The sequence below is a fragment of the Ischnura elegans genome, chromosome 5, assembly GCF_921293095.1.
Source record: "Ischnura elegans chromosome 5, ioIscEleg1.1, whole genome shotgun sequence".
In the NCBI taxonomy this organism is placed as follows: domain Eukaryota; kingdom Metazoa; phylum Arthropoda; class Insecta; order Odonata; family Coenagrionidae; genus Ischnura; species Ischnura elegans.
In genome coordinates, this window is record NC_060250.1 from 23,002,306 (window position 1) to 23,029,155 (window position 26,850).

At 40.7% G+C, this 26,850-nt stretch overlaps 1 protein-coding gene across 1 annotated transcript in view; it reads left to right on the forward strand.

Annotated features, from left to right (window-relative positions):
- Positions 1 to 12,317: 12,317 nt before the first annotated feature.
- The window catches only part of LOC124158587 (protein gone early), a 223,208-nt gene continuing 208,675 nt past the window's right edge, over positions 12,318 to 26,850 (forward strand). The window contains exon 1 of the mRNA XM_046533748.1: positions 12,318 to 14,143. Within this exon, the coding sequence (XP_046389704.1) occupies positions 13,688 to 14,143 (456 nt within the window). The 5' untranslated portion in view covers positions 12,318 to 13,687. The remainder of the gene's footprint in view (positions 14,144 to 26,850) is intronic.

The window sequence follows — 26,850 nt, forward strand, 5'->3', positions numbered from 1 at the left end:
AGAGATGGGCAAAGTCGTTCTTTTCAAAGATTCGATCTATATGATTCAAGTGACTTAAGCGTGATTCCATCAACTGATTCAATCATTTTGATTGATGACTTGGGATTGACTAAAATCCCTGATTGAATCAAGGAATCAGAAGATTGAAACCGTTTAACCGATCACATTAAGTGAATTATGATCGAGAGATTGAGGAAATTGATGCTAATAAACGCAATATGAAAACTATTAGAAGTTGACTATAGTAAACTGCTAATTGTAAATAAATATTCTCCTGGAATAAAGTGCTAATTGCGATTTGGCATTTTGAAGATACGGAGAAATATTTTCGCTTTTTACAGATTTTTGGAGAGATTTACTAATTTTTAGGGAAGTATGTTTCATGAAAACATTCATGCAGTCATTTGTAAAAGTATGTCTGAATAAGAAATCCGATTTCGGATTTAACATGCTTAATCCAATTAGTTCTCCATTTAGAGTGAGATTAGTGTTTCTCCATTGCTATAATCACGTAATTACTCAAGATCTTTTAAATCAAGTGTGCAAAATCATAATTCTCTACAACCAAGGTAGTGTCCAAAATTTCCTTTTACAATCGAAGGTAAATGAGCTCCTTTAGTAGGCGTTGTACTGTCTGCTGGTAATTTATTCAATATTAATAGCTACCTGTTTCGACACAGACTTAATGTAGTGGAAGAATAGAATATGTGTCCCCATGTAGGTATAGTATCTGCGATAGAAAAATTATGGCTGCATTCGTAACATCAATAAATTCATAAAATCATTCCATCATTTCGCTTTTCTCTATCATCTTTCATTTTCTAAAATATGGCCTCAATTTCTCCGACAGATCATCAATTCATAGTACTGCAATCTTGAGATTGGATTACTGCAACCTTCCATTTTTGTCTTTCTCGAATTAGTTTCTTCAGGACACTGACATTCTCGATCCCTATGTCCTTCTTTATCTGCCACAAGCACTTATCTCTTAGTCTTCTTAAGATAATTTTTCCTTCAATAATTCCTCCATCGGTAGACTCACGTAATTGCCATCTTATGACATGGCTTATCCACAGGGATAAGTTGCTCCATCGTCCCCTCTCTTCTCCTGTTCTTCGGCACACCTCACATCGTTCCTCACCCTACCCGGCCATTTGATAGTCAGCAATAGGTCTCGAGGGCTTCAAGTCTTCCGCGTTAAGCTTTCCAAACTGTCCATATTTCTTAATGTTAGACCGCTTCAGAGAATGGTATACCAAGTTTCTTTCTTACACGCTTTTTCTTAACATTCTTTGTCTGTGTCATCGATGGAATATTGATTTTTAACCCACTCCCCATTTTCGGATCAGCTTGATATTTTTAGTGCAGATCAAAACCAGGTGGTAATGTATTATTATACTAAAAATAAAGAAATAAAACTTTGCAAGGTTCACTATAATTTAATCATGGGCACGACCCGGGTTTCGTAATTTGGTTACATCGTCAGGTGACATGACGATTCCCTGACGGTGTAACCAAGTTACGAAACCCAGGTCGTGCCCATAGTTAAATAATAGTGAATCTTACAAAGTTTTATTTCTTTATTTCCAATATGGAGAGGTTTCACATTGTACAGCCCGAAGTTATCAGTTATATTTTCATGCTACCTATTTAGTATTTTTTAGTCTTCGTAAACAGTTTGAGCCTTCTTTTTTGACATTTAACATTAGTTTTAATGGCTCAGCTTCTGTATAAGAATTTTAAAAAATAACACGAAGATGGCAATATTCCACAAGTTTATTGTCCGTACAACGCGTTTCGACCGTTAGGTCATTATCAAGTACAATAATGAATGGTTGGTTGTGGGGTTGTATTTATATGGAACGGATGGGTAACAGGCGAAGGGGAAGTTGGGGAAGGGTATGTGTCATTGGGTGGAGCGCTTCGGGAATGGTATGGCCAGGAGTGGGGAATGTCCAAAAAATAGTTGCTCATTCATTAGTGAAATGCCTCCTTCTTGCACAATTTCCAATTTCTCCAAAGTGTCCAATCTTCGGTCTCAATAAAACTAATAATTCTTATACAGAATCCGAGAGGATTCTGTATAAGAATTATTAGTTTTATTCTTCATTGCCATAGAAGGTGTTAGAACGGGTGTAAGGTGGTATAAGGTGCCTAACATGTGTTCCAAGGGACACGAAGATTATAGGTATGGGTTCTCGAAGTAACGATTGTTTTCCTTATATTTTTAATGCTGTTTACAAGTTGGATTGACGTACCTTTCATCGTTTAAGGCTATGCTATTTCCCACTTTTAATGAGGAAGGTTTTGAAATCATTTTAGGCCTCAATTTAATAAAATAATATTATGAAAATGATATTAAAATTGATTAAAAATTGCTTTTATATTTACATTTAGTTTCTGACCAAAAAGAACCAACGAAAATAAAATAAAAAAGATAAAAATTCATATAAAATGAACTGAAAAGTAAAAAATAAGGTTTACATCACTTGCGTGGATGCCAATTCATGCTTGCTTATCAGGTTCTTCTGTACTCATTTTTAATTAACGTAATCAGTATCCGCGCTTCATTATCCAAGTGATGAGAAGCTTGTATTTTATATTTAGCGCATTTTATATATTTTTTAAAATAAATTTGTTCTTTTTAACTTTTTTTACTTTTATTACTTCACTCACGTCTGTGGTTCCTCACGTAGGAGAAACACGTCGTCTCCAAGAGCCTAGCAACCCCCCATCGAAATAAAAGTCGTGGGAATAATATCCGTTTCCACGTGGAAAAGTCTTCGCACATACGGTAAACGTATAGTGTTTTCACACGGGGTGATCTTTCCGCTTCGTGGCCTTCTTTTGTTCCCTTCGCCCTTCCCACCCTTCCTGCTCTGCCCATCGAGATGAAAATCTCCTCTTTAAGGAGCTTAGAAGGAAGAGGAATGGAGGAAAGGGATAAAATATAACAACGGAAGGTCGGCGGGCGCGAGTCCGTGTTACAGTTGTCTGCGTCACATCCCCTGTGTTTCCGAGGTCTTTTTCAGCGACAAGCTTTGCTTCTTCCCTGCCACGCCTTCGATATTTCTATCCTCCACTACTTTTTCTTCGTCTCTTCCAACAATTTTTCAGGGATGAATGATTTCATTTTTCTATTTATCAGTTGGAAAATTTTGTCTACCCACATACATCTCATGCCTTTGTCCGAATGGCCGTTCATTCAATTCGTGTAATATAGTACTTAGATTTCCTATGGACAAATTCAATTGAACCTGGATAGCAAATCTGAAATAAGGAAATAACTCAGTAACCAAGGATTGTGTCGCCCAAAAAATTATCAACATGTACTATAATTCTGTAATAAGGCGTAACTTAGGAATATATTATGAGTAGATAGTTTTGCAACAATGGAGCGAAAATAAGGTCAATTAAAAAGGCGATGAAAATGAATTATTCCAATTTTATGGTCTTTACTGGTTCAGTAGATTTCGGTTAATTGGTACACTTCGATACCGAGGCACATTGCCCGTACTAAGCGGCTGCCCCATTTATCCTAAGTATCCAACTCGTATACTTAAAGAGACAATATAATGTAAAACAGGAGTATACTTGATGTACAGAACTCTTTCTTCAGGAATTTAATACATGGTTGTCGGATGAGTCATCCTAGCGACTGACGCCATTAATCCTATCGATTGACACAACGTTGCTATCCTTAATAGTACGAGGGAAGAATGACATTTTAAATCTCTCTGTTTTGCAGTCTATTTCTTTTATTTTCTTCTCATGATCACGTCTACCATAGTACGATGGTAATGAAGGATATGATTCACGTCGTCTGAGAAAACATCTTGTTCGAATTTCCGAAGAAAATTAAGCCTATACTTCGATCTACGCTCCTGTAAAGATTCCCATCCCAACTCGTGTAACATACTGGAAACGCTGCACTTTTTGTCGTAACGACTCATCACAAATCTGGCCACCTTGCACTGTACTCGATTGATTTCAGCTATTAGTCCTACTTCGTAAGGGTCCCATACGCTAGTAGCATATTTAAATTGTAAGTGTAGCCTCACTAGAGTCAGGTAGCTTATTTCTTTCACCTTTTTAATTGGGAATTTACCGAGATTTCTTTTTACGAATCCCAGTATAGATGTAGATGAATTTGGGTTTTAAGTATCCGCTACGGTAATCCCAAATCTTCCAGACCTGAACTCTTTTCCATCACTGCTTCCCAATGGAAACTCGTTGGTGAAAATCCTCGCAAGTCGCCCTCCAACACAACGGAAGAAGCAACCCCCGTTCGGTCCACGAATTCAACTTCCCCTAACCCTACACTCCCCTTCCCTCCGTGAGGAGAGTGGAGAAGAACTTGTTCCAGGCCCCGAAGAGGATTCTGGGAGGAAAAAGAAGTTAGGGAGTGGAATGAGGACGCTTGGTGACTTTGTTCGCGGAACGCGAGGGTCTGCTGTTCGTTGCCTATCGGGGTCGACGTCGTTGGATGTGCAGCATTGAGCAAACGATTTCGGTGAATCGGCCATAGCATTTTCCCTCACTATATATAGTATCATTATTTGATGGTCTTGAATTTGGATAGATAATGAAGAGAATTGCAAAATCCTTGGTCCGGAATGGAAGTTTTGCCCGCAGTCTGAAACAGGAATTAGGGTAGTTTTCTTCATCAAAGAAAACGAAAAGCATTGATTGCGATTCGTTACCCACCATTAGTGTATTAAAAATATACAAATTATTTCGTTTTAGAAATAGTGGTTTAGACGAATGGCAATGGTCCATTTTTATCCTCATTTGAAAAGCGCCAGATTGGCGCCCATACGATGCCACTCCACGTGACGTCACAGGGACCTAGTTTCTATACGAGAAGATAGGAGTTATACATCGTCTGAGGTTACCAATGCATGCATGAGGCACAGAGCTCAGGGAAACATGTCTTAATAATCACTTATTAAAACTGGCTAAGGTCGGAAAGTTTTCTTCATTTGATAAGGCATTAATAATCCTTATTTAAGACAAGCGCTACCAGCCAGCAGGGTACTCAGCTACCCGCTAGCAGCCTGCGTCGTATCAGCGCTAAGCCTCGCCTCAAGGTCAACTCACAGGGGGGCAGCGGGAACCAGAAATACGTCGCACGGAAAGATTTCCCGACATTCATACTTACCCGTCGCGTTTTCGCGCGCTAGAAAATTTTCACTTTTCATTTAATCGCGAAAAATAGATATCGTCCTTTAAAAATCTAAACGCGTGAAAAACGTACTCCAGGTTTAATAATCTTTCGATTTAGGCAATAAAAAATAATAGGAAACCACCCTATTAAAGACTATTTTTCTCGGATTAAAGTTTTTGTGCGTTAATTGTCATCGCTAGGATTATCCTGCACAAGGGCAGGGTTTTGGGGGTGGGTTAAGCTCCCTCCGACCCCCCCCCCCCTCGCAACTTAAGTGGTAATTTATCCGAAAAAACTGCGAAACATGTATATTCTAGAGAAATGAAAACAAAAACATCAAAAGCTTAAAATAAATTTTAGTCTTGGATAGTACTTAAAATGTTGTTTTCAAAGGCTAATTTAAACCAATTTTCTAGGAACACTTAGCGGCTATGGAATGCCCTCTGTTTCACTGGAATATGTTTTCTCCAAGCGGCCGGCAGGAATGCTGGCCCCCCAACATGTAACTCTGAACTTCACCCATTATTGTGCATTTGAAAACACCATAAGACGGCAAAAACACAAAAAATCCCCTTATATTATTATATTAGCCGCAAGTATACCACGAAATGTTTAACTACTGTCATATGTAACTTACGAAGTAAAAGTTGCAACTGAATCCGTGCGGCACTACCTGTATATTTTGAGTGTAAGTGCGCTTTTTTAGTTTTTTTTATGGGAACTCAATTTAAATATGATTGGGAAAACTGAAGGAAAATAGAAAGATTTTTTCATGACAGGTTTTCTTCAACTCCCGTTTTTGGCTCAGTGCTTCCACTGACCAATGCAGAGAAAAAGTCTCTCCTAATTCTAAGCTTTGGCTGGTCCATTACCTTTTTCTAAACCATATTACGTCCCCTTTATTTATGTAGAGTTGCGGAAAACATTGACGCAAAGCTCATTGGCGTATGAATGCGGCCAGCTCAGGACTACAAGATGACGTCCGTCTTCCATAATTTTGTCCAATCTCTGTTCTCATACAACGGGGAATTTTCAAGCTACGTACACTTATGCTGGAGTAATTCAACCACATGCGTCGCAGTAAGATAACACGCAAAAGATCCAACTAAGAATTCTTCCTCAAATTTTTCCTACTATGCTTTCGCCCACTCTCATCTAAAATGTAGTTTTCTGTCGTCGGGATATCTGTGAATACAACCGATACTTTGGATATTGAAGCCAAGTAAGAGTACAATCGTTCCGGTGGTGTAGTGGGCGAAGTGTCATGATACGGAAAGTATGTAGGTTTTTCGGATAAATTCATGGTGATGGATAATTTTGTGCTGCACGCACAAAGTAGACATTTTTCTGATCTTTGGAACTTCGCAAACCCTTGTATGAGGTCCAGAAGGTATCACGTGACTGTTAGTTTCTTAAGCACTTATCTATGCGTTGAAATATATCTGCTATAATCTAATATATCTGCTTATATCTTGTATTGCCTTGGGGCAGTTCAAGGGCGTACCCAGGATCATAACTAGGGGGGGGGGGGGGGGGCATGCCAAGTTGTGACATTTTAGCATGGAAAAATTGAATGAAACCAACATTTCAAGAAAATTATAACAGCGCTTTATTAGTTTATGAGATTATTTCCTTGAAGAAATAGTTTTATTTTAGTTACTTATCTTATACTAATACATATCACTTTTCGTTGGTTTGAAGAAAATTTGTTCAATACTTTCGTTTTAATTCAGTACTGATTTTTCTGAAAGACTTTTGCGATTTTTGCTTCTAGGGGGGCAGCTGCCCCCCCCCCCCCCGCCCCTCGCTGGGTACGCCCATGGGGCAGTTGACTGTCGAGTGAAATTTCACCACCTTATCCGCGTCGTTCAGCCCTTCACTCAATCCGCTTAACCATTAACTGCATATGTGATGAATCATGGCATCTATTTCCACCCCTATTACAAGGGAAATCTACGGAGAGTTTGTCTAGGGAGAGCGAAATGTTTAAGGCTCCTCTTAGCCTCGGAGAAATTGGTTTTATCTTTTCAATTCAGTAATCCAATGCTCTCCTGCAAACCCATATTTGAAAAGAAAAGAATTAACAGCTACAGCTCGAACATAATTGATTCCTTTGAGATTAGCTCTAAATATCTCGTAAATTCTCTAACGTGGCATTATATAGGAATCCGAAAAATTATTAACTTTGATTTTTTCTTCAGCCAAGTTAGTGAGGCAGCTTCAATAATTACAAAAATTTCATTTGTTGTAAAGTAACTTGGTGGAATTTAACTCCATGATTGACTAATAGGAGAGGATTAATTTTGTTTCCAGAATTATTTTCCCGTTTTCATCGAAATATAATTAATAATTGATTTTGATAGGACTCATGGACTGCTACATTTCTTATATAAATTTTAGCTATTATCTATTCATTCCTGGATAGATTTTCTCTTATACCAGCGGAATGTTTTCTAGATCGAATCCGAATATGATGTTAATATTTTTTTTAAACTCGGCACAAATGCTTGCCATAGTGTCACATACCTGTATTCTCCTTTCTTGCGTCTGAATGGTTTTCTATTAAGCATTTATTGTCCACAATTGAACTCATTTACATTTATTCTTTCCAGTTCATCTTCAATGCACATTTCTCGATCATGTAAATAAATGCCTCAAAATGGAGAGGAGAAATATTCTGCTATACATGACGCAAATGTTTTAGCATACATTCGGCGGCTAACTGAATTTTTTTGCAAAGAAAATGGCAATATTCGATCAATCACTATTCATAGGCTAGTAAAAAAACTCTATCGCGCCTCATCATGGGAAAGAGAACATTGGAAATTAAGCAAAAAAAGAGAAAAAGTCGCACAGAAAGGTTATTCATTGAATTGCAAGAATAAATACTCTACCTTCGTAGTTAATGGTAATGCGTTATACATTTGTATTAGCAATATTTTGTTTTGAAACTAAGTCTTTTTAACTTATAACGACAAAAATCTATATGAGATTGAATGATGTGATAAAACGGTATGAATATCAATATGATTTCATTATAACCGCATATTTGACGTGATACTGTCCACACATAAATAAATCGATTGCTAAAAATCATTTCCATTTAAAAGAAGGGACTAAATAAACAGCAGAAAATACCCACGGTAAAATATTTCTTAGAAATTGAAAAAAGGTTAGTGCCTTGTTAGTATGAGAAATTTAAAATGCAATCTACATGCAAAGCGCTTCAGTCAGAAAATTTAAGCGCAAGCACTCAATCATTTTCTCAATTTTTTGGATAAAATACATACACGGACATCCAAAAAATCAAGATTGAAAGCTCATCGTTCGGGTGACTCGATCTTCTGATTTCACTCAATCCTATCGAACGTCGAGGAATTTGCCTTTGAAAAGGGGAAGAAAGAAGAGGCTATTACTCATCGCACATGAAGCTAATGGTTAGGAGTACGGGATTGGGGCTGGACAACGCAAAAAGGTGACCAAAATTCACCCTGCAGTCAACTGCCCAAATGATGATGCAACGTAGGAGTTAAACTTGAACAAATAAATAAGGGCTTAAGAACTATCGAGAATAGAAAAACGTCCACATGGTGTGTGCAGCACCCAATTATCCAACACCAAGATTTGATCCAAGGAACCCATGGCCCATAGCATGACACTTAACCGCAACACCAATGGAATCTTTGTGGTCTCCAGCAGTTTCAATGCCAAAAATGCCGGCTGTGTCCCTCAGAGAGTAAAATCCATTCTAGGTAAGACGTAGGCGAAACATGCCCCAGAAAAATTCTGCGACGCGTATGATTGAAAAAATACAATGGGAATATATTTTGAAATTCCCCTCTTGTATGAGAACATTACGAGTACAAAATCTTGGCGAAAAGATATCTTCCAATAGTTTTTGAGCTAGCCGCAGTGAATCGCCAATTAGTTTAGCGTTAATTTTTTCCGCCACTGTACTTAATTACGGGAGGGTTAAAGTTTTTCCACCTTCGCAGTTGCCACTAGTTTGCTAAATATTACCGCTCAATCTCGTCTGAATTATAGCGCAACCATATCATGGTGTTATGACTTACGATGGAGCGAAAATCCTCATTCAGTGATCCAACCCGTAAGTAAAATCACTATTAGTGGGTGGGTGAATCAGGCAAGGGTTTAGCTCACCCTGAACAATGCCAGAGCTCCCATTTGAAGAGGAATGGCTCGATTGAAAGTTGATGGTTTTTGATGGCACATGTTTTTGGCTCAACCAGTAACTCCTATGCCAAATGTGTACCAAATTTTGATCTTTTTTTCATCCCTCATCCATCTTGCACCATCCCTATCGTAATTTCCCCCTATTCCTCGCACCACCCGATGAAATTTACTATTCTCTGTTATTTATTTGTAAATACTGTTGAATATTTTTTGTTCATTATTGGTTACGTTGCTTAATATTATTAAATTGTGTCTCCTGTTATAGTGAGTCCTCTATAATTGGCCTCGTGTTTTTTTGGACTGGATTAAATAACGAAATATATATAATCCAAAATATTGGAAAATATTGGATCGCATTGCACTCATCACCGCGCCGCGGACATTTTTGAAAACTGATTAAAATTCGACGGAAGTAGCAACAAAAATCAGCCTCCTATGAGATGGAATTGGGCCTCCTCATTGCAGTCCGCTTGCTCAATGAGTTCGTTTCGCAAAGCTCATTCCCAGAAATGGGCTATTAACTGGGCATTAGTTTTACCTTCCAGCACCACTAAACCTCTCTTATTGATACGCCCCGAAGGTTTATATCGATGAAGACCTTCACGTTTCCATTTAATTGGGCGTATTTAATTTCTGTTCGTAAATGTCGTAATTTAAAAAATATCTTTCGAGCCATGTTTGGAAATAAGCTCATGTACTAGGTACACTGTACACATTACTTACACGTGTAGAAACAGTTCCTTCTCTCCCATTGTTCAGGCGAGGCTTCACGCCCTCAGACCCTGATTCACAGTCACCGTTCCGCTCCTAGGGTGCATGGAGGAGCTCTTGGTGGCTGTCACCGTGACGGGCACCACGTGGCGCCTGAGCGGAATGGACCGTGGGTAGAGGTCGAAGGAAAGGTCACCAGGGCCCTCAAAGCGTGCGTCTCAAGATGCAGGAAAACATACTGTTTCCGAGGTGGCTTAGAGCTTTGTGTAAAGCCCCGTTCACGGCAATTTGTGGATGTAATTTGACCCATTATGAACCACATAAATTAAATGTACAATTCCTCAATCACAGCACAAATATACATATCAATAACCACAGCATATGAATCGTGAAATTAATTGCTACAGACTTAAATGTTCATACCTCAATGCAGAAAATTTGATTTACCGTTCTACCAAATAATTTCCGGAGAAATCTCAGCTTTTCTCAACTTTTCAATATGCTGAGTCGAGTTATGCTATTTTAAGGTTTTATGAACTAACACACGCTCTTATCGAGTTTCAAATTCTCTAACAACGACAAGTTAAGTTATTTTGAACAAGGCTTATATTTGAACAAGAGAGATATAGGGCTTCTGCGTATGGGTCTAAGATTGAAATTGGCGATCATTTTATGGGTCTGATTAGCTGACTACGATGATACCTTTTGTTTTCATGGAGCCAATTTCAGTTGGAAGTTTAATATCCATTTAAATTACTACACGCAAAAAAATATAATTGCCATTATATGAATAAAATCTATTTGTAAGAAATTCATTTGCTGTTTTCATTTCCCATTATAATTTTAATTTGGTGTTTCAATGTTTTGATTACTGTGTTTTTACCTTGAGTGCTCCTATATAAATATTTTAGAGTCTTAAAAGTACGTATCTGGGTGAAATCCCAAAACTGCCCCCGATTCTCCCGTCAAACAATAAAAAAACAATTCCGAATCATTAGAGGGGAAGGTCAAGTATCGTAATCCCCGCTTGACTATGTCACTCATATTTAGGGTCAGGAGCTGTTATGAAATACTTGCCACAGTGTAAAATTAATTGGCTACATTGGCATGAAGACAACTTTTTGCTGTTTAATTTTCTTGAATGATAGTTGAATATTTTCTCCGAAAATAAATGGCTGCTGTAAAAATTGAGCTCCCTTTCTACAATGCTTCCGGCGACAAACCGAAAATTTTGGATTTTTACCATTGAAAAATACAACAAACCCAAGGCGGCAACATAACAAATTTAGTAGGAATGAATGAAATGTTATTTTCCTCCCCTCCTTGGTTCTGGAGTCATTGGTGTGGTGAATATATTTTTGGATCACCCGTGGTGATTAAATGGATTACTGAGGTAAGTAAGTTAATATAGACTATTGTGCCCTGAATAAAATTTGCCTTATGCAGAATAGTTTTCTTTTCCAACTTTTTTACCAAGGTATAAGTGACAAGGTAATACCAATAGGAACTCACGAAACACGTCGATCAAAAATCATGAATAGTATATTCTGGTTGAAAAATTCTACAAGGAAGAAAAAACACCTAATGTATAATAAATTAATAGTAGCATGCTCTATAGTTATTAAAAATCGAAGAATTTGACCCCTAGAGACAGACACGGACTGCATGCCGTAAATATTCATTTTGTTCAAGACGAAGCAGCAGAGTACGGTGGTTAAAACCTTTTTAGATAACGAGGGCATTAGATTTATCGATTATGTCTGTCACATAAAATGATGCAATAATTTTCATCGTTAAAAGCTACCCTCATCTTGTGGTCAGAGTACTCATGAATTACGGCCTTTCCTCATGGATTACGTTTCTTATGTCCGTTGCGGTGACATCATAGCATACGGAAATGTTGTAAGAGGAAAACTAGCATTGAAATGAAGAAACTACTGCTTTCCTGAAATATTACTCTGAAATCGCTTGCATGACTAAATATTTCGAGAAATTACATTTCTGTTGCGCGGATAGCACATACCCCTAAAAAATTCCTTGTATTAGCCTTATATCAGACCCTAGAATTCAGTGTTTCGGAAGCCGCGGTGCGATGGAAGTAATTGGACGGAGCGATTTGTGCTGCCATCTATGGCAGAGAAGTGGCACTCGTCGGCTCGCAGGAAGCGCTGTCGGCAGCGGGTGGCGGGTGAACTACGTTGCCGGTGAAGTGAGTCTCCGAGAGAGCGGCAACGGGACATTTCATAGTTGTCCGTTGGTGTGTGTGGTGAGAGGTGACTCTTGCTGGCTGTGGCTGGTGCCCTAGGGATTCAACAGGTCACTTTGGCGCGCGCCGACCGTGAACTCGAAGCCGTTGTCGAAATAATGGTTTCATGCGGGTGAAAATTTCTCTCTTTACCGGCAGCCTTTCACCAACGTGAGTGAATTAGTGTTTTTTTTTAGTTTCTCTACGAGAAAACGAAATATTTTGGTTGACCTACCTTTGGTGGAAACGTGACGTTATTTGAGGCCTCTCTTGGTTAGTTTACTGTGGAATCTCGAACTGTTTCGACGTTTTTCTTTGACAAGACATTCGTGTTATTTGGTGTCTTCAAACATTAATATCCCTACGGTCTTTCCTTGGTCGTGGTTGTCATTCGTGACGGCGTTTACGGAAGGCACGCTTTCTGAGAACCACTGCTGCCCCAGGAAAGTGATTGAAGATTGTTCACGTTGGGGTTAACATTCCGCTTTGACAATAAGCATTCTGGAGTTTACGCTGTCTTGGAACTAAGGATTTTGGCTCAGGTGGGCTGTGCAGTGAAGTGATTTGAGTGGTCGAGGTGTACTTTCCCCCGGTTTGACCTTGGCCTTTTGTTCTTTCACCGGGGAAGAGAGAGTTGTCCCATCGCGGAAATCAGTGCTTCGCTTTGTGGCTTGAATATTTGCAACGGTCAACCCTTGTTTTTTCCCACCGTGAATCCTGCCGGTCCTTCTCACTGCCATATCAAAAGTCTCAACTAGATCTCGTGGCGTAATATTGTGTTTAATAGTTTTTTTTCATATTTATTCATACGAGAAGTTTCGTACCCTTGAGATTCTGCGTGTGTTGTAAGACGGTTGACTATTTACACTTATTGTTTTTTTTTCATCCATTGATTTTTAGCCACGAATGTTGCTGGGAAAACGAGATACAAGTGGTGGAGATTCCAACGCACATTTGTTTAGTATTACGTTTTCCTTGCTTCAGTTGTATTCCTGTGAAAAAGGGTGAACTGTTTTATGAAGTGTAATTAATTCTTGATTTATCTCTGATTCTGCAAGTGGTTGAGTGTTCGTCCCTCACTTATAATTTCTGCTATTTCAACCGTTTGTTTACTACGACTATTCTGGGAAGTGATCGTCGTCTTCGATCGGTTAACATTCAAGCAAGAAACTGAAAGACATCTTTTTTCCTGTGGATAGAAAACTTCATTCATCACCCACGATTTTATTTGTGAATTTTCTCTTCGCTAACTTATAATTCCTGTCAAATCTGGATCGCTAGCTGATTTGTTTTACAACCCTTAATAGGAAGCAAGTTCGTTTTTTATTCGAGGGTTTTGCTCGGTGTGGAGAGAGCCCCTTTGCTCAGTGATGGACGTGGATAAGATGGCCGCGGCCGAGACCCCTCTGAGACAGAACGGTCGCGAAGCGGACGACACCCCGTCGGCCAACGACACTTCCAAGGACCGCGAGGACACTTGCCTCTCGGAGAAGCCCAAGGGAGTTCCCTACTCGGACGCGGCCAGCAACGGCAAGAAGAAGAAGAAAAAGGGCTGGGTGACCAAGGACGGGTCTGCAGGGGACACGGACTCGCTGAAGAAGGGCAAGAAGGAATCTGAGGGCGGTTGGATTGGTCGCACCGAGGCCGGGCTGAGGAAGCGCTCCGGCATGGGACGTCGCACGGTGCGCGCGGCAATCGCTTTGGGGGTGCTGTTGCTGCTGCTCCTGCTGGCCGTGATCGTGATGGCAGCGTGCTGGCCCAAGACTCCCCACCGACTGCTCTTCCCGACCTGCGAGACGTCCGCGTGTCTCACGGCCTCCGCTCTGGTGAGTCACTTACTTCCCTACCCCTCCTGCCACTGTCTGTCAGTCTGCCTGCTCCACTCAGATCTTTAGCTTTCCCTCCTCACGTCTTGATTCTTCTTTGCCTCAGAAGCATTTTTTTTTCAAAAGCAAACGCGTGATTTCTTTCCTGCTTGTGGTAGAAACCTCTTCGTTGGTCATCAATTTTTGTGACTTTGAGGGTCGTAGATGTTTGGTACGGGCAGATAACATACTGAGTGATTTTCCCGCTCGGTTATTATTTTCCCTATCGTGAGATTGCTCTCCTTAATATAATAGCTACAGAATCCTCCTGATTGTTCTTCCTTTTACCCTCTTTGGTACGTGTTAATGAAGGTATACAACTTTTAGTCGGTGAATCCCTCGTGCCATACACATGAACCGTAAAACGTTACTCCCTGGATATCTTGATTTTAAGACAGATGCTGATTATCTTAAAATGGGTGTTCATAAATGTTTACTCTTCCTCATGGCCATCTCTAATAATATTAGCCGGGGACGCACCTCGAAGGTGCATGGCGCGGTGTTATTAATCACCAGCAAGCAATAGGTGCGCCGCGTAAGACCTCTACATAAAAATTTAACGGCCATGAATTTTTCCATTCAGAGTTAGAAAAAAAGTTAAGGGTTTATAACGAAGAAATACAGGTCAAACAATAATTTAACACTAGAACTACCGATGGAGTCATTTTGACTCCTCGCGATTTTTATTTCTCCGCCCTGACTAAAATTTTCCGAATTCTGACCAGAAATTCCGTGACTTTTATTATTTTATTTTATTTTTTTATTTTATTCTCAAACCGCCGAATACAGCTCATATTGGCCATTTTACATCGGGGTATTCAACAAATTTAACAAGTTAACGTACACGTACAACCATGCCCTGGACAGGGGAAACCTACCCAGGCGGCACTCGAACCCGCGACCTCTTGTTTGGCAGGCGAGGACATTATCCCGCCGCCACCGAGGCCGGCAAGTTTTTTAATTTTTGACACAAAATAAGGCTTAGTGATTAAAATAGTTCTATAATATAAAATAGTACACGCTTTCCAAAAGTATCGCGAAGAGTCAAAATTACTCCATTGGTAGTTCTAGTGTTGAAGTTATAATATGACAAAAGTGCGATGGAAATGCAGGCATAACAAATAAGTTCCAATGGTAAAAGAAACTCGTGCATCAGTCTTCCTTGTAGGCGCTGCGATTAATTTCGACGATTACGAAACTGTAGCTTTGTCTTAATTTACGAGGAAAGAATGTGATCTGGAATTCTGTCTATTGTACTGCAATTTCTTTATCTTCTCGTGATCATGTTGCACAATGCCTCGCCGCTATTGGGATGAACGCGTTTACGTTATAATGACTCTTTGCTTTCGGAATCTGAGCACTCTTGAGATTTACTCACAGCATGTATCCTGGCCTTCAGCAAGGTCATTTGGGTCTAGGGTTAATCTCTCACTGAGGGTCGACACAATGGTCCCGCAGGTCTGGATGCTTTGGAGCCGTACCCGATCCCTAAAATTTAAGTGCTGCCTACCCCTCATCGTGGCGTTCATCAAATCTAGGTTACCCGCATGTTCTCTGCGTTTTCTTACCACTACCAGATGCCCTTAACTCTTTCACAAGGTATCTTGATATCGTGTTTCCCATGTATCGACATTTACCCACTAGGAGGTATTGCATTTTTCACCTCCGAAAAACGGCTATTGAACATTGTTCCTCCCTATTGAACTAATCTTGAGGACTTCCTTATTCGCTCGTATCTAGTCATACACAATCGTAATCTCGTAAAGCTTTCATAATTGGGCGTAAGATTTAACGTAATCAGTATTCAAAAAATTGTATTTTTTATTGCTTTAGTTTACACAATAAATGTGAGAACCATAATTAATTTTAAGTCTCCACTAGTCAATCTTCTTTTTTTTTGCAATTCAACGTCCTTGTACTTTAATGATATATTAACCGATTGCTATTGATACAAGGAGCTGCCAGGTATTCGTGGCAAACAGCTACTGTCCCAATCACGCGAATAATATTTTATAAATTCTCTCTTTGAACACTTAGTCCACATCTTAAGGCCGCTATACACGGTGAATTATCATGCTGGATGATCACAGGATCATGCGAGCAAAGAGATCATGTTCTAATTTTCACTGAATGATCATGCGCATGAAGGTTCATTCGCGAATTTATCCGTTATTCACGGTGAATCATCATGCGCATGATCATGCGAATGAAATCATTCGCCGTGTACAGCGGCCATTAAACCATATAAGCTTTTATGGTCTAATGTCCACATGGTGTTTCCTCCTGTCTTTGAGAATGCTGTCCCCCGATTCGTTGTTGATGAACGTTGTTGAACCTGCATTTAACAAAAAAGCGTTGAACTGAAGCCATTCCTACCAAGGTCATTGCTCCCTGCGTATGCCGCTGCCTTTATCCCAACTACACGTGCGTATTATTTCCTGGCGAATTCCGAGCCGCCTCTTTCACTTCCATCGTGTGAAACTGGGCCAAAGTAGTCGAACTTTCCCCTTCGGAACCGCCGAGTAAATTTCACGCGTCGGGACGTCTCGCTTCGCTCAAGCAGCACTCAACCATCACCTCAAGCAAAACTTCATTCGCTGCCTGCGGTTCGAATAAAAAAATCCCACCGCTCACCTGTTTTTCTCAAGGGGACTACTAACTGGCTTCAAAGATGCGTAGGATCTCACAAATTATCCTTGGATTCGTCTTCTAGTGACGACTGAAATATATTTGAATTGTTAATTGTAATCGATACCTCCATTGCACAAACGCTCATCAATCGCCCACCGAATCAAATCCACTCATCTAGATAACCCTTATAAAACTAGGTTAGCGGATTTGATTCAGTGGGCGATTGTCGAGCGTTTACGCGGTGGAGGTATCGTTATGCTTACATTAGTTATTAATTATAAATTTTTGTTAAATATTTTGGGGTAATACATCGATTAATTCTGTGTAGCCCTTACTGCTAGCGTTAGGTTACATGCAGTGGCATTACTATGGGGGGGATGAGGGGATGGATCCCCCCCCCCCCAAAAGCCACAAAGGAATAAAAAATATTTTAAACTATTGTCTAATTTTGAGATAGCATAACTGCATCTGCTTAAAGTTAAATTTTAAGTGACAGAATGATGTAAAATTTATTTCCAGGCATGCCATTTTTCAAAAACATTTGCGGACCCTGGTGGTCGCCCCCAGACTTCTCAGCCCCTCCATAGCGTATTCCTAGTTACGCCACTGACATGGTTGTCGGTATGAAGTACCTTAATCCCAGAACCGCCGATTTCGTTGAGTTTACGTACTGGGTCACAAATGCACCTCAGTAATATGGCCCGAGTATTCGATTGCAATATCCACATCCTCGTTAATGCAATAATACTCAGTGTGAATTCTATTTTGCGAATGCTTTCACGCGACTTCTTTCTTATCATTCGGACTTTCGTGTTAGCCTTCGCGTGTTCTCATTCGGGCGGTGATCGCCATCCTTGCAGTCTCGAGCAAGGGAGCTATAAGGAGTCGCACTAGGTTCCTGAGAATCCCTAGCGTGGAAGATGCTGCGAGTACATTTAGATTGTTATGCATCTAATTACCCACTATTTATCCATGAAAATGAGGTCGGCATTGATCCACACTGTAGCATTACGGCTAAAACATATTTAAATCGGTGGTTGTAATTAGTTCTTAATTAAAACCTTTTGTTGCTTAAAATTTGGAAGTGCATAAACTTCAATTAGTCTTGATGTTGCATAATGTCGTCGAGCTTCCCTGCCTTTGGCCAATTCTTGCTGTTAACGGCGCATCATAATGGTTGAATTTTTCACAGCGCTTTCATAAATCGAATTAAAAAAATAATACTGAGCAAATGCGGAGAGGAAAAATGGAGAGTAGTCGATGAAGAAAATCTAATGTTCTTGCAATTAATGCAATTAATTTCATGTTGCGCGAGTAAATTGTATCTTTTTCTTTTTTTACGAGGAAAGAATTACTTTCTAAATTATTCTTTTTCGTAAATTTCTTTATCTTCTTGTGATAGTTATGCATGATACCCTAAAAAAAACTCCTGGGCCCAGCTATATGTAGGTGCTACCACAATTTCACTTACCATTAGGTGGCAGGGGTTAGCTCTCACCAATCATGCACCATTCCTTCCGGAACCAATGAGGTTTCTTTGGCCCACATGGGAATGCAATCATGCCACGTGCGCAGCGGTTATTAGGCGAACTGCTGGGGTTATTATCCGGTATCACTAATTGTGAGTAAAAATCAACTAAGTTAGGCTCAATATTACTTTATATCATAGTGGAGTTCTATAGTTCCCGTGATGATTACTTTTTTAACCTCTCCGTTCTCGGATCCATTTCTCTGATTAACTGTTCATCGCACGCTTTACAGTACATCTACACAATTCCCTGCGAGCCAGTAGTGGATCCAGGACAAGGGGGGGGGCGGCAAGGACTTTAAATTTTTTATATCATAAGATGGCCCTGTCGTGGATAAGAGTATAATCAGTTTAAATGAAACTTTCTTAAAATTTGAATGCGACTTATTTTTCGGTACGATAAAAGTAAAGGCAGCTCAAGATGTATTTTGCGCCCACCCCTTTGAGTTTTCTCTATATCCGCTACTGATCTCTCCAAATATCACTGAATTCGTCTCCAAGTGATGACTGAAATATATTTGGATCGGCATTTGTTATACTTAGGTGCTAATTATACTTTGTTTGTAGAGTATTTGGGAGTGGAGAAACATCGATTAATACAGTGTGAGGCTTATAGTATTAGCGTGAGATTACGTAGTTGTTGGCATGAATTTCATCAGAAGTAATAAATGCCAACGACGTTCGGACAGTGGTGCGTATTCGACTTGATGCAGTAGATTCACGAGATTATTTGTTGCACCACCTATCGAACGTTAGACGTCACGCTATTGTTCATGCCGATTATTGAGTGGAGCTTTAGTCTCCGGAGAGGACAACATTCCAATTGACTCGATTTTTCTTGATTTCAAAAAAGCATTTGATGAGTAACCCATGGAAAGTTAATAGTAAAACTGAAATCTTATGGCCTAGATGAAGATGTCATTTCCTGGATAAGAGTACTTTTGAGCGACCGCGTCCAAAGAGTAGTATTAGACGGTGCAGTCTGCAACGAGGTTAGAGTCACTTCTGGCATCCCTCAGGGTAGCGTCATTTGCCCACTCCTATTCCTTCTTAATATAAATGACATTGGTGAAGTAGTATACGGTAAGCTACGATTATTATGGGGGTCCCAAACACTGGCAGCGTATTCAAAAAGGTATTTAGATATTTTCAATTCCAGTTTATGACCATGTGTGTTCACTGATATTCGCGCTGTAATTGTGTTTCGCGGTGCGAATCGGAAATTCCTTGTAGGCCACCTACTGAGCATGGCGCATGATGCGATTCCACGCACGGATTGTTCAAGGTCAAAACCGGCTCGCTCCCCCTGTCGTCGCGGGTTGGGGCCGAAAACTGTCTGGAGGGCAGCGCAAGGTGAAGGCATTGAACAAGGATTGTGCAACCACATTTAGCCATCTATTATTCAGTTAAGTGTGAATTGCTGTTTTAGGCAAAAATGATTGTCGACCGGAAGAAGTCGCCTTTGTGAGAGTTACCGAGAATAGCATATGGAACTTCCTGTCAATGCTTTTGTTAAAAAAAACTGTTGTTATGAAATTTCTTTGAGTCCACCAACGTTATGAATTCCTAAGACACCTATACTTAGCTTAGAAACAGTTAAAAGTCGCTTGATATGGATGGCAATTAATGTAAGAATAACTTTTGAATGCGTTTAGTTTACATGACCTCGGATATGCGTTTCATCGGAGGAAATGCTTCACTGAGGAAATTTCGACTGCTTGAAATACTTGAATGGATGTTTTTCTTCGGCTGTGCAATTTTCGGACGCTTTTCTCTTTGATTAATATATAATTAGGTAAAAACATTTCTGCAAAATTTAACCATCGTTCGTTTAAGCCTTACTCTGAGAAATTCGATTCATGGGAATGAATATCAGAACGGAACGGTACCTTGTACAATAGGACATTCTTTGGCGCCGTAAGTACTGTCGCGACAGTACTTACGGCGCCATGTCGTTACTTCGTGTAACTGGGGGCATGAGGAAAAATAGTCAGTCCCCTTCCAAAACCTTTGACTCGCAATGTATCGTGTGCATATATGCACTGATAATAAGTATAAATATTTTATATGAATTATGTCACGTCGAATTCACTCAAGGTTTACCAGCTCATCACTCACACATACAAGCGGCGCGGGTCTTTCGCTGCGACCGATTTAGGGCTAACTCCGCCACGTGCTTCGCTGACCCTCCTGAGGGATTTAGGGGAGGGGAGTCGCCCTCCATTGTTGTCTCTTCCGAGATTCCGTGCTCCTCTTCCTGTTTGGTAAGGGCAGCATCCACGGAGATTTCCTTCCAGCCCTGTAAGTGGAGAGCCCGCTGACTAGCCCAGCTGCCGATCGCTGAATAAACATCGCGTTAGCGCATTTGAAAAGAGTACAACTATACAATTTTCTTGGATTATAATATATTTCGTAGTTTAAAAATTGGGGTTTGGCGTTATTTTTAATATGTATAAAGTGCAAGAACTAGTGAGTGCGAAGAGGATGTTGTTAGAGGAGGAAGAACTTGTGTGAGGAGTGCTATAGGGTAGTTTCCTTCATCAAAGAAAACGATAGGCATTGATTGCGATTCGTTACCCACCATTAGTGTATTCATAATACAATAATTATTTGTTTTTTGAAATACAGGTTTAGACGAATGGCAAGGGTCAAATTTTATCCTCATTTGAAAAAGGCCAGATTGGCGCCCATGCGATTCCACTCCGCGTGACGACACAGGGACCTAGTTTCTACACGAGAGGATAGGAGTTATACATCGTCTGAGGTTACCAATGCATGCATGAGGCACAGAGCTCAGGGAAACATGTCTTAATAATCACCTATTAAAACTGGCTAAGGTCGGAAAGTTTTCTTCGTTTGATAAGGTATTAATAAACCTTTTTTAAGCCAAGCGCTACCAGACAGGAAGGTACTCAGCTATCCGCTAGCATCCTGCGTCCTATCAGCGCTCAGAGTCTCGATCAAGGTCACTTCACAAGGAGAGAGGGGGGGCCAGAAATGCGTCGCACGGACTTTCCTACTTACGCGTCGCGTTTTTGCGCGCTTGACATTTTTCACTTTTCATTTAATCGCGAAAAATAGATATCGTCATTTAAAAATCTAAAAGCGCGAAATACGTATTCCAGGAATAATAATCTTTCGATTTAGGCAATAAAAAAATAATAGGAAACCACCCTATTGTCGAAGAGGAGGTACTAGCATCGTGATGGAGGGAAGGATAGGTAGGGAAGCGGGAAATGCAGTGAATAAGGTATATATTGGTGCCAGCTGGCTAAGTATTAGGAAGGAGGAAGACATTAGGTTGGGGGGATTTGTGACGCAGGTAAGGAGGTGAATGGAGAAGATGAAATGTACAGGAAGGGTATGTAAATAGAGCGCTGTACGTTCCCACGAGGCTTGAATGGGGCGTGAACTAGAGGAGAGAGGGGATGTTGGAAACCGTGTTTGAGGCAAGCATGTTGGGCGGAGAAGACGACAGGGTTCATGGGCGGAATGAAGAGCAATTGTCCTTACGATGAGTTGAAGAAGATACCAGTTCGGAGGAAAGGGTCATTGGCGTAACTAGGAATATGCTGTGAGGGGAGGAAGAGAGGGGGTGGGCGAAGGGCGACCTCCCACCCCCCTTATAGGAAAATTTTGGAAGAATGACCTGCATGCAAATGCATTTTGCATAATTTTAGCACTTAAAATTTGGGTTTCAATAAAAGGTTACGTCAAAATTTACTACAAGTCAAAACTAGACAGTAGTTTTGAATATTATTTTTATTTCTCTGAGGCTTTGGGGGGTGGGATATATCCCCCTCATCCCCCCCCCATAGTTTCGCCACTGGAAAGGGTAGTCTGTGAAGATCGGTAGAGCTCTGTCATCTTCCATTCAATGTCTACATGGACGAGGTATCGTGCTAGCCACCATCAGGGTGTGAGACACATGATAATAGTCTCCTCCTGGCAAGCAACACTCATCCTAGCCTTGAATCAGACTAGCGCTCGTTCGTCTGACAAATGTGAGCTGACCAGAAACAAATCCTGCCTTCGCCAGTAGATTACCTGGTGTGATAATTTGTACTTGGTGGAACGATTGATCGCAGATTGATGTGTGGGTGATTCTTTCAAGTTTAATTCTGCACGGTTATTCATTTGTCCCTCGTTAGAGATTTTAGCATCTATCATAATGGTTCAGTATTGAGGCGTAAAGGCATCTAATGCATTCTACAGTTGTGATAGCCAGAAAATTCTTTGCACATTTTCAGCTGTTTGCTTGCTGTAAAGAAATTGATGTGATGACGAGCTGCAATCTGCTGTTTACAGTCTCTCTCGACGACTTTCACCTTTATTAGTTTTCATTGCAAGTTATGTTCATACTTTATTTGTTGTCCACGTATATTTACAATTCGTGAAGCGTGGATGTAGGCTTATGCAGGGATTTTTTTGATTTTGTGTACAATTTCTAATAATGGTATCAAATTGATTTCAATGTTTATTGATATTGGGTAAATTCATCCAATGGGTCATTTTAGAAATTTAACTGTAAATTAGAGTAGCTTAATTTGGTGTTTTATCTTATCGCAATACATTTCTTTCACGTCATCTATGGTGTCCAGTTCCCATATAGACCTTAAGTCTATGTGGATTGATAATGTTCTGTGCAGCGCAACTGAAAGTCCTCCCAGATTTCAATATCCGCAGTCTATGTCACGAAGCCATACTAGATAAGCTATTCTATACCATCTCCATCTTTTGAGCAGTCAAGCAATCAAAGAATCGGACCGTGATTTGTCACCCCCTGCCAAACACCCTAGAGGTGGCTCGTAGGGTATTATGTGGATGTAGATTTCATTGAAGCGCTTGTAGTTAACCCACAGCTCTGCAACGCGATCATTTTCATTCTTGGCAAGGTCCAAGGAGTAGGTTGTCTCCTACGGAATCCTCGTGGAGCCCACAGTCGTGGGCCCTTCCTGCCTTTTTCACAGCGGCTTTGACTGGATGGTGAAGTATGGGAAGGGAAGACACGCATGAGGGAGGGTAGCAGCTGTTGCGCCTCCCCCACCCCTCCCCTCCCCTCCCCTCCAAATGCCCAAGCAAACATGGAAGGGGCGAGAGAGTGCTACCCACTCCCTGCGGCCCTTTCTTCCGCCTTTATTGTGTCGTTCTTCAGACTTCGTGTGAGCTACTGGGCGATCAGAGCGCCTGCTAGAGGAGACTGAGGGGTTCTTGTGAGTGATTTCTACATCTGCATCTACATAATACCCTGCGAGACACCTCTATGGTGTTTGGCAGGGGGTGATCAGTCACCAGCATGCATTTGGACTCCCACATGCACACCACGTAGTACAAAAAAAGTCACGCATACTAACATATAATACTACCATATGCAGTTAGAAATAATAATAAAATTAAAAAAACGTGCATTAAGTTTTTACATAGGTTAGTAGGCTACAATACAAGTCATCCAATCTATTTATGAGTTTTATCGCTGTCGTTATAATCTCTTATTGATCGTGGAAAAAAAGATATTCTGAATCTGTCTGTTCTACAGTCTATCTCTCTTATTTTATTTATATGACCTGATCTACCGTAGCATGTAGGCGTCCGTAAGATATGGCTAACTTCGTTAGAAAAGGCACTGCTCTTGAATTTATCGAAAAGGTTTAGTCTTTTTTCCGATCTACGGCCTGACAGAGATTCCCATCCGAGTTTATCTAAGAGGCCAGTTACACTAACAAGACTATCGTAACGACCTTTGATTTGATGCTTACGGGATGAGAAAGGATTTCATTTTTTTCTTGTGTGTAAGGGAACATAATATTTGCGGTGTTTTGGGTCTAGAATCACTCGACTCGGACTGCTGTTGGCGCAAAAAAGGAAGAACGTTGAACTTTAAAGCATTTGTATAAATTCCTACCGAAGCTCCATAGGCTCGTGTCATACAGGAATTTGAAATCTAACTTTCGACCACTTAAAAACCAAAGAATGGTTAAATTTAATTTTAAGAAGCTATTTGTAATGCGAATATGTCGTTCTTACTGTGAAAATACAATGAAATGTACCGATTAAATATTTTTCCCGTGACGAGATGAAGAAGACCGCATAGTTTTTCATAGTTTTTCGCGTGTTCTTCTTCACACTTTCGACCGCAGAAGCTAAATGTTTACGTTTAAAGAGTGTTTAATCATTCATTGCTGTAGGCGAATAAACAACGAGTATAACAATATATTGCACGTCCAAGAGTTTCGGCAGGATTTCACACAAAACCTTCAAGTTCAGTGTTTTACCTTTTTTGCGCCGATAGTAGGTAAAAAGGGCTCTCCGCATAAAAGATTGACATCATCAGAGTAAATGAGAATATGTCGCGTTTCCCCGAAAGTCAACTTCGTACAGATTTTTTGTCGTTTACCTCATGCGCTGTGAAGTGGGATGACAGGAGGAATATAAAACAAAAAGACAGCTTGAAGTAGAAAGCTTTCATTAGGTTTTTAAACTCCTAAAGTTTTCCCGGTGTGATGTCGCTACATCGCTGTCGGGTTTGCAGCTGTGTCAAGATCTCTATTGTTTCGATGGACCATCGAAACGTCGGCAACGAGTGAGTTCCAGCGGCAAACCCGACAGCTTGTCCATGATGTGAAAACTAGTCGTCCAAGATGCTTGATTTTCTATAAAACACTCGATTTTCTAAGTTGGTTGTCTCATTCGACGGCTTTTTTAAAGTCTCGATTTCATGTCAGAATATACATATTTCTTGGCCACGCTGCTCTCTGTTGCACCTTAGGCTGCATAAGCTTGTCACCTAACAACTAGTGAATTTAAAATACCTTGTAGGACGGAGCATAATTTTTTATCCAATAGATTAAGGTAAGGTGTGAGGTCGTAAAGCTTTGAGTGAGACAGTATCACATAGAATTAGGGGGCTGTTTAACTAGGCGTACGAATGTGCTAAGGCGATTTTCATCGTGTCTGCGTAGGTAGTTGGAATATGTTATCGCCGTGGAATTTAGTGACCCTGTAATGCTCGTGGGAATCACTTCTCCATACGTCGGTCCCTGCGCTGTATGACGTTTCCGTGGGCGTTCCGCCCTCCAATTTAATGTGGGCGATGAATCATTATCTCGTAAACTTGCTCTATCTTCTTCCGAGATTTCGGTCTTTCCTTGTTATCTTTTTCCCTTAAGCGGCTTTCATCTTCAGCTATGCAGTGATCATTTGAAGTTTCCGTTTTCACACGGTAATTTTCTATGAATCGGTTTTCAAATTCAAAGTCGCCCGCGCCAAGCCGTCAGAGCTCCAGGCAAATAATTGATGGAATCCCGGTTATGTTATGAGTGGCGGCGTAATACATACCTCACTTGTTTTTATTAGACCCCGGTTACCTTGAGCGACCGGCATAGATGGTGTTTTCTTAGTATTTCCATATTAGGTGCGCCTATAATTTATCACGAGAGAAATTCATCTCCAGTCTACCTGCGTCTATGACTGCTTTCCACGTGTTGCTTCGCCTCGGAAGAGAATTCCACGCATATCTATTGACTTCGGGTTGAGGTCCGAGTTTAGTAGTTAAGTTAAAATAAAAAAAAACTCAGGTTAATCCGAAAACTTCATTACCTGTCATCTGATTTAAACAGGACTAAGAGTCATGCTGCGTCTTTAAATGTCGTAAGGTATGTTTTAGTTCCACTAAGCCTTTATTCGGAATTATTGAATTCATCGTTGCAGTTAGCTGAAGCTTGGCAGAAAATGTTTTCCGTCGCGCAAGTGAGTTCAACGCTCGCAGATTATTCCTATCTTCGTCTCTGGTGATAGCAATATCCTCAGCTGGCTTGGTGGTCATTTTTCCAGCGATAGCAAATAATTTTCTTCGTAAAATGTTCTCGGGATCGTCACCGTGTCAGGAACTGCATAAGTGCTACGGCGGTGTTTATGGGGGCCACGTGACCCCCTCTAATTCCGCCTATGATTGAATCCATTAAAATTTATTAATCAAGACACCGTTTCTGTCCTTAATACTTTGAGGAATAAATGCAATTCAAATCTCTCTATGTTGCATCGCATTTACCGCCAGTAAGGAAAGTATGTTTTTCGCTAATACGTCATTCTGTAGCCTAAATGCTACCGTTAGCTCCACCGTTGAATCGTTAACTCGCATTTTAGGTGATTTTTATGCGTCGGTTTTCTTTCGAATGCTTTTTTTTGCGGCTTTTCAATTGGCGCTTATCAGCTGAGCCTTGGCGGGTGGAGGAGGGGGCGGAGAGGTTTCCGGAAGGAATGTCCGATAGCGCGGCTCATTGACTTCCGCGTTCGAGCATGCGTGAGAAATTCTCCCGCGCTTTCCCTCGCCATTCTTCGCCTCCCCAGCGGGAATCGCCAGCGTCGCGTCGGAATTTTTTTCCTCGCCTTGGATTCATTGAGGCGCGACTACGAGTGTCTGGGAAGATTTCGCGCCTAACGAAGCAGGAGACTTCGACGCGTGGCGGCGCTCTAGCCCTTAAAAACTGTCTCAGAAGCGAGGGGGTTTATG